Below are 12,274 nucleotides of genomic sequence, written 5' to 3'. Positions count from 1 at the left end.
CCACAGCATAACTGCCCTTCTAGAAAAGGCACAATGCAGAATGGTTCTGTGATCCGGCAGAGGGGTCCCTTAGCGAGCCCTGGGGCGCCTTCTCCTCCCTGCCCCTGGAGCCTCCAGGCTGGGTCCAAGTCACCCCTCACTCCCCTGGCTCCCGCCAGATCCACCCTTCAAATCCCGCAGTGCCCACCCCACTGATTGACAGGCGGGGCAGCCACTCCCAGGAGCCCGGCTTTCTCTCTGTCCCGTAGCCAATAGGAGTCAAGAGGCGGGGCCTGCAGCCGGTAGGCGGTGCTGGTCAGGTGCAGTGCTGGTCAGGTGCTCTGCGTTGAGTTGGCGAGCAGGTGAGCGTCTGTGGGTTCGGGGGGCACCCCTTGCTCCCGCCGCCTCCTGGCTGTTGCCCCGGGTCTGCGGGAGGGATCCCTTTCCAGGCCTTCCCTCGCACTGATGCGGACTGAGCGGATCGCCGCGAGGGTAAGAGTCGGGGGAAGTGGGAGGCTGGCCTCCCCGGGACCCACCTGCCTCTTTAGGGACCCTCAAACTATCCTTCCTCCCGTTTCCACTGCACGCTTGTACAGAGCCCCCGTTAGGACATCTTCTGGCCTCGGTGGGCGGGCTGGAGTTCTAAAATTGGGAACGTACCCTACGCCGAGATCCTTCCCGGAGCTAGGATGAAATCCCGATGAAAACGATGGGGAGACGCATCACCCTCTTCTGTTCGCTCTACAAACACCTACTCATCCTTCACTTTCTCTCCTCTCCTTTCTTGGCATCCCTTTCCCCTAGATTTCCAAGGCTGTCTTTAGGGGAAGGGCTGGAGGGGCGAGGAATTGGAAAGCAGCCCAGTGAAATCTGGACCCAGAACAAGGGATTCCACAGCGCCATGAAGCACTTTGTGTTAGAAAAGAAAGAAATCAGATTTCTTCCATCCCCACCCCCGCGTCCCTGTTTGTTGCTTTATGTCATCGATGTGATAATGTTGGTTCCTCTTACCAGACATTCCTAAGCTTGAGGCAATGGTTAGCCTTTGTTTATTTGCGTTTGTCCCAGGAAAGCAGTTCGGTCCTGCTTATTACAGTTTGCTGAATTAATTTACTACAATAGAGGAGAAGTCAGATGTTTCATGTTGTTGATTCATTTTTTAGCTTTAAATTATATTTGGTTCATAGTATCCTTTCTTGTGATAAGAAAGTGAAGGAGAAGAGAGGAAGAGGAAGAACCACCATTCTTAGCCAGAAATGTTAGTAAATATTTTTGCCGTTCCTTATTGGAACTGATTATTCATGTTCCTTCCAGAACTGGGAAGTTTCTTGCCATTTGAGGAAGTTTTTTAAATTTAATTTTTGAGCCATTGTCTGGAGATCAATACCTACAACAATTTCAGTTTAAGTAATGCTCTGGTATGCTGAAATCATGGTTAAAAAAAAAAAAAAAGACAAAACAAAACAGAAGCAGAATGCTTGCCCCTGATAGCAAAGCAGGCATGCCAAGCAGTTTTTATTTACCAGCACTTATAAAATAGGAGGGCAAGACAGGTTCTTTTTCTGAGGTTTAAAAATGTCTTCAGCATATTCAAATTAGGAAGATGTCAAAAACTGAATTCAAGAGATTTCTTGGCACAAAATATAGTTAGATCCAGGTTTGGTGGGCTTATAAATAACTTCATGCAAGAATGAAGAGCAGAGGGAAAGAACAAAAGATCCTTACTGGATTTGCAAACCCAATGAGAACTGACAAAATTTACATATGTATTGTTTTTCATATTATCTCTTATTAGCTTTCTTGAATAGAATAAAAGCTTTTTAGAAATAGAGGCAAGTGAACAACAACAATTACAACCACTTTGATCCCCAGAGATTTATTTAATCCTGGGAAGTGCCTGTTCTACACATACCACTGATAAGATTAAATGTTGATGAATTTTAACATTAGGAAAAATGAAAGTGAAAGTTACTTAGTCTTGTCTCTTTGTGACCCCAGGGACTGTAGCCCACCAGGGTCCTCTGTCCATGCAATTCTCCAGGCAAGAATACTGGAGTGGGTTGCCATTTCCTTCTCCAGGGGATTTTCCCGACCCAGGGATCGAACCCAAGTTTCCTGCATTGCAGGCAGACTCTTTACCGACTGAGCCACTAGGGAAGCCACTAACATTAGGAAGGTCAACATCAAATTTCAGATTTACACTTCTGTTATACTTAGTTCAGAACCCTAATTGTTTTATTTAAAGAAGACTATGCTTTGATTGAGGGCAGAAGGAGAAGAGAGCGTCAGAGGATGAGATGGCTAGATGGCATCACTGATGCAATAGACATGAACTTGGGCAAACTTCAGGACATGGTGAGAGACAGAGAGGCCTGGTGTGCTGCAGTCCATGGAGTCTCAAAGAGTCAGACATGACTGGGCGACCAAACAACAACAACAACACACTTTGATTATTTGGAGAAGGAAATGGCAATCCACTCCAGTATTCTTGCCTGGGAAGTCCCATGAACAGAGGAGCCTGGCAGGCTGCAGTTCATAGGGCTGCGTAGAGTCAGACATGAGTGAAGCAATTTAGCACACACGCATGCTTTGATTATTAATACATGAACGTCGATTATGTTTCACAAACATATTAGAATGTCACAATTTTTATGTCACTTCAAGACACCAAGTTAATCTCTTACTATGATGGACCAAACATAAGGCCTTGCCATTGAAACATGGAGGTTTACATATGTATTTTTTAAAAATATTATTTTTGAATTTGCTAGTGCTAACTCCTGTTGCTAGGTTCCTACAGCCTAACACTAATGATGAATGTGTCCACAGGTATTTCAGTTCAGTTCAGTTCAGTTACTCAGTCATGTCCGACTCTTTGCAACCCCATGGACTGCAGCATGCCAGGCCTCCCTGTCCATCACCAGTTCCCGGAATATTTGGACATATATAAATGTCCATGAGCAGGAGCCAGAAGTCTGAGTCAACCTGAAAATGTTTCAGAAAAGTTGATGCAAATTATTTCATCTTTTAAAATGATATTTGGGGAGATAATTTACATAATTTCTTTGAGGAAATGCTTTGGTAAGTTCTTAGAAACTAAAACAATTTCTAAAGTGTGAATATATGTCTTAGCTTTGATATAGAGAGCCCCATGTTTCTTGTTTAAGGTGAAATTCTGCAACATAAACCTTCCAGGCTGTGATGTATACTATAACTGGGATTACTAAGCGCCATCATTCTCTGTTTTGGGTAAAGTATGTTAAACAAAATTATTGCCATTAACTTCTATATTTTTCTTATACAGACTATCTTACACTGAAGCAATCAAGTAGTTTGAAAATGACTTCAAAACTTCTCTGGATGTCCTTCATGCTTGCTGCATTAACGCTTTCCGTTACATTTTCTCTCCAGTCAGACCAGCCAAAGGTTCTGCTAGTTTCATTTGACGGATTCCGTTGGGATTATTTATATAGAGTTCCAACACCCCATTTTCATTATATTATGAAATACGGTGTCCAGGTGCAGCAAGTTACTAATATTTTTATTACAAAGACCTACCCTAACCATTATACTTTGGTCACTGGCCTCTTTGCCGAGAATCATGGTATTGTGGCAAATGACATGTATGACCCTATTCTGAACAAATCTTTCTCCTTGGATGACATGGATATTTATGATTCTGAGTTTTGGGAAGAAGCGACACCGATATGGATCACAAATCAGAGGGCAGGACACACGAGTGGTGCGGCCATGTGGCCCGGAACAGATGTCAAAATACACGGAACCTTCCCCACTCACTATATGCCTTACAATGACTCCGTTTCATTTGAAGAGAGAGTTGCCAAAATTATTGAATGGTTTACGTCAAAAGAGCCCATCAATCTTGGTCTTCTTTACTGGGAGGAACCTGATGATATGGGCCACCAGTTGGGACCAGACAGTCCGCTCATGGGGACTGTCATTTCAGATATTGACCACAAGTTAGGATATCTCATACAAATGCTGAAAAAGGCAAAATTGTGGAATGTTCTGAACCTGATCATCACAAGTGACCATGGAATGACGCAGTGTTCCCAGGAGAGGATCATAGAGCTTGACCAATATCTGGATAGAGAGCACTACACCCTGATTGACCAATCGCCAGTGGCCGCCATCTTGCCCAGGGAAGGTCAGCCTGAACTGAGTGGTGATCTGGGGCGGGGTGTGGATGTGCCCAGCGTGACTGAGTGGGGGATTTTTGTCTCTGTCTTTCAAGTGTGCTTGTCTTTGTTCATGGTAATATTCTTGGATTTAATCCTTAGTCTCTGAAAAGACAAAGTCTCTTCCCTCAGAGTCTGATTTTTGACTTTTTTCTACAGTATTGAAACTGATGCTCTCTCTGTATATTTATGGTAGTGGCATTTAACCATTTTGGAGTCATTGGATATGATGAAAAGCTACAGCCTTCACTCGCAGAGAAGTAGGGATGGGAAGATACACACAAATGTGCATGGAGTTACAGTGATTTTTATGGAAGCCTTCAGAGGATCCTTAGTTAGAATCTGCTTAATAGGGAAGCAGTGGGATAGAGGAAAGAGAGAGTTTTGCTCCTGCTGAGATTTAGTTTTCTTACCTATGAGCAAGGGAAGTAATAACAGTATCTCAGACTTAAAAAAAATTTATTTGGATGTTCTGGGCCTTCACTGCTGTGTGGGCTGTTCTCTAGTTGTGGTGTGAGGGCCTCTCATTGCAGTGTCTTCTCTTGTTGCAGAGCACAGGCTTTAGGGCCTGAAACTTTTTACAAACCCCATCTCAAAGCCTCATACCAACCTGTCATTCATTATTTCTGTTTTAAAGGTAGATTCTGTTTGAGTTTTAAACAAACTCAAAACATTTAACATCCCCAAAAAGAATTTGAAAGAGAATGGATACCTGTATGTGTATAACTGAAATCACTTTGTTGTGCAACTGAAAAGAATCCAACATTGTCAGTCAACTACACTCCAATATAAAATAAAAAGGCTTTTTTTTTTTTTTAAGTTTTACATCCCCAGGGCTGCAAAGAGTTGAGCATGACTAAAGCAGCTTAGCACACTCATGCACGCATGGACATGTGTATTTAAGTCTTTAGAGATTAGAGACTTCTGGTTCAATAAAATGTCTTCTCTGAAGATGAATTTATTTTAAGAGAAGATTATTTCTCAGTTTCCCCCACAGGGAGCGGGGGCAGGCAGGGGGCTCTAAATTGTCTGGTGAGACTTCATTACCTTGAACTTGCTGTCTACATCAGTAGGATGTCTGCATTGACTGACCTCTGTTACCATGGTTGCTTCTTGGCTGTAGCAGTGAGAGTCTTGTTCTGACTGCTTCTCCTAATCCTTCTGTTTTAGGCAAATTTGATGAAGTCTATGAAGCATTAGCTCAAGCTCATCCTAATCTGACTGTTTACAAAAAGGAAGAGGTTCCGGAAAGATGGCATTACAAACACAACAGTCGAATTCAGCCCATTCTTGCAGTGGCTGACGACGGCTGGCATATTTTACGGAATAAGTCAGATGACTTTCTGTGTGAGTATGTTACAGTCTTTCTCCCCATTCTGCATCGTCTGCTAAAGTGGAGGCCAACTGGGAGTTGTTTCTGCTGTATTCAACATTCTGTTTACCGATCGAATAGCTAGCTAGTGTCATACATTAATAGCTAAATAAAGATCCAATAAATATCCCAATAAAGATTTACTGGGACTTTAAAATGAAGTAACCTAAAAGTGAAACATTTACATCTCTTGAAGTCATCAGACCAAAGATAAGCACCGTGCCCTATACTGCTAATTATAACCATTATGTTCCTGAGAAAAACCTGAGTTTTGTAAATTGAATCATTTCTGCATCTGTTTCATACTCTGGTTTCATAAAAGTGTCATCTCTATTTTTCTCTGCTGTTGTCAGCTTTCTAGTTTCTTTTGTCCTCTGGCTCTACAAAATATAGGCCAGCTTTGCTTTACACCTTGGGAACCTTTCTAAAAAGAAGTGCATACTGGCATGGATAAAAGTATATCAAGATATATTTTCCTAATGAATACCTAGTGGTATAATTCTGGAGGTATTTCCATTATATAAATTTAGAAGATGATGGAAATCCTATTTAAAATTCAAGCATACAAAATAAAGAGCTTTCTGCCATCCATAATAGAGGCTTCCCTGGTGGCTCAGATGGTAAAGAATTTGCACTGCAGAAGATGCAGGTTCAATCCCTGGGTTGGAAAGATCCCCTGGAGGAGGGCATGGCAGCCCACTCCAGGGTTCTTGCCTGGAGAATTCCATGGACAGAGGAGCCATCCGTAATGTGTAGTTTTCCCTTTTCATACAGCTTTTAACAAGTTAGCCAAATGGAAGTCATGCCCAGGACGTAACTCATCTTTATTGTGCCTGCCATTTGCATATTTGCTCTCAAACTGCCCGCCCACCCTTACCCTGATCTGCTCTGTATCAGCAGTGACAGATCCCTACAGGCTAAATTTCCCAAGCTACTTTGTAAGCTGGTTTCTGGTTCCATTTGGCCAACAGAGAACCTTGGCAGGAGTGTGGAAGGCAGGAACTTGGCAGAAGCCAGGGTCTGTCCCCCATTCCTGCCCCAGCCTATGACTTCATGTCCACTGTGATCCCAGCTCTGGACAACCTCCCTGTCTCTGGCCTCAGCTCCTACTGAGTAGTCCTGCCTTTGGGGCTCTGGTGACCGCACCTCTTCCTTCTGTCTCTCCAGCTCTGGGAGCCATTGACGTTCCCACTGGGGACTATTCCCACTGGGCTACTCACGGGGTAACCTTGCCATCTCATGTTTACTTCTGAACTTCAACACTAGCCCTCATCTGAAATTCCCTCTCTTAAACTACCTAGCATGGGATCTGTTTCCCTGGCTGATAGAGACATTAACACACACTACCAATCAATTCACTGGGGGTTGTTTCCATTGTTACTGAATGTTTAAGGAAGCATATGGTGCCAACACTGACTAGAAATGCTCCTTGATACATTTGAGATATTTAAAAAATGTCCCTTTAGGTAGAATTGGGTTTGCATCATGTTTATTGATGAAGAGAAAAGCAGTTACCTGGTGGCATTTATAGAGCATAAATGAGTCATACTGGCAGATGTATATGTGATGGGTTCAGATCCTTAAAACAGGTTTTACGTACAGATAATAATCTGTAAGGAAAAGGCAATGGCAACCTACTCTAGTACTCTTGCCTGGGAAACTCCATGGACGGAGGAGCCTGGTAGACTGCAGTCCATGGGGTCACTAAGAGTCAGACACGACGGAGCAACTTCACTTTCACTTTTCACTTTCATGCATTGGAGAAGGAAATGGTAACCCACTCCAGTGTTCTTGCCTGGAGAATCCCAGGGACAGGGGAGCCTGGTGGGCTGCCGTCTATGGGGTTGCACAGGGTCAGACACGACTGAAGCGACTTAGCAGTAGCAGCAATAATCTGTAAACCAATATTTAATCAGGCCAGGAGAACTGTATTAAGAAAGTTAAAAAAAAATAATTTCTTTGGCCGTGGGAATAGTTGCCAACTTTATATGTTCAGGCTTTCATGTATTATGCAGGTGACTCTTATGTGAGAGGAGTTGCTTAGAAAACAACTGCTGTCTCTGAAGAGACAGAATTACAATTAGCATAAATGTCAGTGGCTCTCTTGAAACTTTGGTTCAGTGAACTACAATTACATAATAGATGGTCACTCCTATTTTGAATCAAAAACCTTAATGGTGCTCCTGTTTGTGTTACATTATGTTCAACATAATTATTTTTTCAACAAAATAATTAAGTACTGGCTACTACAGTCCTTCTCAGCCTGGGTTCTAGAAGAGAATTCAGCCCTAATGTCCAAAAGCAGCTGTTCTCAAAATGTGTTTCCTGGACCAGCATCATCCAAATCTCCTGGGAACTCATTAGAAATGCAGATTCTTGGGGCCAACGCAGATCTGCTAAACTGGGAACTGAGAGGGTGGAGCCCAGAGATCTGTGTTTTTACCTGCACCCACCCTCCCTACACCAGAGTCTCATACACGGTCAAATTTGAGAACCATTGCCCTTAGGCATCCATTATTAAATACTGTCTGCTGGATCAAGCATTTATGGTAGGGGCTACCGCTAGGAAGGGCTTCCTGGTGGCTCAGTGGTAAGGAATCTGCCTCCCTGCAATGCTGGACACCCAGGTTCAATTCCGGGGTTGGGAGGATCCCCTGGAAAAGGAAATGACAACCCATTCCACTATTCCTGCCTGGAGAATTCCATGGACAGAGAAGCCTGGTGGACTACAGTCCATGGAGTTGCAAATATCTGAGCATGCATTCACCACTAGGAAAAAAAGTCCCTCTTCATGGGAAAGGTTTTCTAAGTCATAATGAGTTCACTTCAAGTCTAAGTTTCTAGTAAGAAGTGTGATAGGATTTACTTTGCCTTCATGATTAGAGTCTAGATCCAACTTTTCATAGACAGGAGCCCAACAATCATCCAATTACAGATTATATAATGGCACATTTCCCAATGTTACTGTTGATTAATTAAACAGAATAGCACAGCCCCAGTCGGATGATTCCTAGTGATTCATAAATCCAGCATTATTTCCACTCGAATAAGAAACTCAAAAGAATCATAGCACTAAAAATGATTCCCTTAGATGGATTTTGCCAGGCAGATTTGGAATTACTCTGCGAAGATGACTCTCAGAGGAATTGATTTATGATTTTTTTTTTCAATTCTGTGTTCCCATTGCACATTTCCTAGTAGCAAACACAAGCAGTAGAGGCCGATTTGCCAGTCATTCTCACCACCTTTGAACTAAAGCCTTTCAGTTCTCATGGTTGCCATTTTATTGGCAGTAGAACCCTGATATTGTGCTAGAGCCACATGCCTATAAAAGGCAGCTTTTATTATGCAGGGGTTTTCATCCTTCAATTTTGTATCTTCTGACTTATCAAGACTCCGAAAGTTGTTAACTTTTTTTGTAGCCGTACTAAAGCAGACAGCGCTAAGCTGGATCCTGATCTGAAACACCAAGACAAGATTTTACCCACAAGTCCTGATCTTTATTTTTTGATTGTTGTTCAGTCGCTGTGTTGTGTTCAACTCTTTGTGACCCCGCGGACTGCAGCACACAGGCTTCCCTGTTCTTCACTATCTCCCAGAGTTTGCTCAAACTCATGTCTGTTGAGTCAGTGATGCCATCCAACCATCCGGTCCTCTGTCATCCCCTTCTCCTCCCGCCCTCAATCTTTCCCAGCATCAGGAGCTTTTCTAATGAGTCAACTGATAAATTATTAATTTATTGGCTTCATGACTAAGGGCATCTTTATCCCTTTATCTCTAGAACAATAAGTGGAACATAGTAGGTACCTAACAAGTAATTGCTGAAAGTTAGTTTACTGCCAACAAAAAAAATCACTTTTGTATTCCCCCGACTTGGCTCAGGGAAGTTTACCCTTCTTCCTGTGGCCTGTGGAAAAGATTTGTGATCATTTGACTTTTCGTTTCCTGAAGTGAATCGTGATGTTGACCACAGCAGAGATGATGTGTAAAGGATTCTTTTATCTAAAAGTCAAATTAGATAAAATTTGCATGTAAGTCCAGCATTCGATGATACAGTTATTTCCATTTTAATACCATCTGGTTGGCTGACTTGTTCATGCATTTTATCTTCACAGTAGGCAACCACGGGTATGACAATGCATTAGCAGAAATGCATCCCATTTTCTTAGCCCACGGCCCTGCCTTCCGAAAGAATTTCACAAAAGCAGCCATGAATTCTACAGATCTGTACCCCCTGCTCTGCCACCTGCTCAGCATCACTGCCCTGCCTCACAATGGATCACTCAGCAACGTTCAGGATCTGCTCAGTTCACCAACTCCAAGAGCAAGTCCTAATACCCAGACTCCTCCTCTCCTCCATGGTAGTGTGAAACCAAGAGAAAATGAACAAGACGAGCCATATGCTTATTTCATCGGGGTCTCTCTCGGTAGCGTTATAGTTATTGTGTTTTTAATAGTTCTCATTAAACATTTAATTCAAAGTCAAATACCTGCCTTACCAGATTTTCAGGCTGAAATATCTCAACCATTATTACAAGCCTAATGCTTCTGTGATGTGAAGATGGCATAGTTATGTCAGTGTTTAAAGGTTTCAAATTCTAGGGAACTAGCTTCAGACATTTGCACAGACCATTAAGCAGTTATGTATATATACAGGGGCAGTCACACACACACACATACACATACGGACCAAAATACACTGACCTGCAAAGGATGAAAGATGGGGAAGTATATTTCCATTGTTCTCTCTGGCTTCTGGTAGATAAGATCCTGCTTTATTTGGGCTTGGCACATGCAATGTATATATTTAGCAACTTTGCACTGTTTGAAGTACCTTACATATTGCACTTTACTCTCCTAATGGTACTTTTATGTGAAATGCACTTTATTGACAATTATGTCTTATAATTCAGTAGAAAAAGACAAATTTTATACCTATGTCCCAGAATGAAATGAAATTTCTAATAATTCCTGAATAATGTAGAAATATATCTCCTTACATTGGGAGAACGGGAAGAAAGTGAAAACTGTTGAAAATGAAATGTGATGACCTTTGAATGTTGGATTTCAGAGAGATGGGTTCCCAAAGCACGGTGCATCTGTGAGCACTCCTTGTCGTATTTCTTTCCATACGACATAGGTTTTCATCTTATTTCCGCCCCCACAACAGAGATCCAGATGCTGCTGGATTCAATCTAGGCATATCATTTCCATCGTGACATTCATTATTGCTATTTCCTGATGTAGTCATTTTACTCTGATTTTGATAATAAAGACACCATGAATATACATTTGCTTCCTCTCAAGTCTAGCACTGCCCTAGAAGGGCAGAAGGGATCAGGCATCATCTCAGCAATGTTTTCTCTTGCTCTGTAATTATTTGCTTCCTTGAAAAATAAATCACTGTTAATTGTGTTAAAAATCAGATTAGTTCAAAGAGTGTTTTGTTTCTGGTAACCTGTAGTAACAGAGCCTTTATATTTGAGCATTTGAAGATCTAGGATTGCAAGAAAGCACAAAATATATTGGGAAAAATGTCAGCCACACAATCCTTGAAAAGAGCTGTGTGGAGCTTGGGGGAAATAATTAGGAGTTTAGGGGAAAAAAAATCAGGCAGGACTAGTGTTTGTAATGTACCCAGGACAACGCTAAAGGGTGCCTGGTGGCAAAATTTAGTGAGACAATACCTAGAGGTAACAGGTATTGAAATAAAAGAAGTTGAGATTATAGCCTTGTTTCCTTGAAATATTTGAATATCTACTCACAGATGCTCAGTGGAATCAAAGATGAATCCAGGTTCACAAATAGACATTACTCCTCAGTAAGACTTTTCATTCACAAAAGACTTTATCTCCTCAGTAGGATTTTTCACCTGCCTGGTCATCTCAGCTCATTCCCACCATGGAAAACTGCTTTTGGTCTCTTAAGTAGTCTGGTTGGGGAGAGGGTATTACCGGTGGTTTCTCAGAGGAAAGAGGAAGCCCCAGAATAGCTTTCCTTGAAGACAACAGAAACCAGCTTACAGACATGTGGCCCATAGATAATACTATGATTTTGTGTATATTTATGTACTCACTGACAAAGAAGTTGGTAAAATGGCAAAAGTATTTAAGAAAGAAACTATAAATTTGAGATAAAGAACAAAAGTGGCAGAGTGAAAAATATAATTAAAGTGCTTCCTAAAATCAGGTGAATGCTTTTTAAATGATGATGCCAATAAAGAGTGTTAGCACCTAATGCTTAATACAGCCTCTTAATGGGATAGAATGAAATCACTGGAAATGTATCAGTAGTACAGATTAAGAAGCTGAGACATGAGATGGTAGATAGCAAACTCCTCAGGAGGTCTGAACTCTGGATTAGACATTTCAGAATATGCGACTTACTCATATTGGCTTGCTTTATAGCAGTGAACTTATCTGTGTGATTGAGATGCCAAATCTAATGACCTGAAGATGAAATTGGTCTATTTAAAAGCAGTTACTATTCAACTGCAATCTGTGTATGTAAATTAATTGTTGTGTTAAATTCATTTTAGAGGGTGCTATGATGACCTTAGTGGGAAGAAGAGAGTAAATTCTGTAACACAGATGAAATCATTAAAACTCTGATCTGAAGATTTGACTATTGAATGGTTCTTTTATTTACAGATACTTATCTTCCTGTAAAATAGCAGCTGGAGTTTACCTGAAAGAAAATAAAATTTTACACTTTGCTGGGAAAA

General features: G+C 41.6%; 1 protein-coding gene across 2 annotated transcripts; it reads left to right on the top strand.

Annotated features, from left to right (window-relative positions):
• The first annotated feature begins 247 nt into the window (after positions 1-247).
• On the top strand, positions 248-12,274 carry ENPP5 (ectonucleotide pyrophosphatase/phosphodiesterase family member 5). 2 transcript variants are annotated; one of them, XM_069563964.1, is made up of 4 exons: positions 248-341; positions 3,284-4,147; positions 5,349-5,525; positions 9,666-12,274. In XM_069563964.1, exons 2-4 carry the CDS (start codon positions 3,319-3,321, stop codon positions 10,091-10,093), a joined length of 1,434 nt encoding a protein of 477 aa, XP_069420065.1. In that variant the 5' UTR covers positions 248-341; positions 3,284-3,318; the 3' UTR covers positions 10,094-12,274. The 2 variants fall into 2 exon arrangements, with proteins under 2 accessions (XP_069420065.1, XP_069420066.1); XM_069563965.1 differs by having other exon boundaries at positions 256-471.

The sequence above is a fragment of the Ovis canadensis genome, chromosome 20 (genome assembly GCF_042477335.2).
Source record: "Ovis canadensis isolate MfBH-ARS-UI-01 breed Bighorn chromosome 20, ARS-UI_OviCan_v2, whole genome shotgun sequence".
NCBI classification, from domain to species: Eukaryota; Metazoa; Chordata; class Mammalia; order Artiodactyla; family Bovidae; genus Ovis; species Ovis canadensis.
This window is presented reverse-complemented; position numbering and strand designations above follow the sequence as displayed.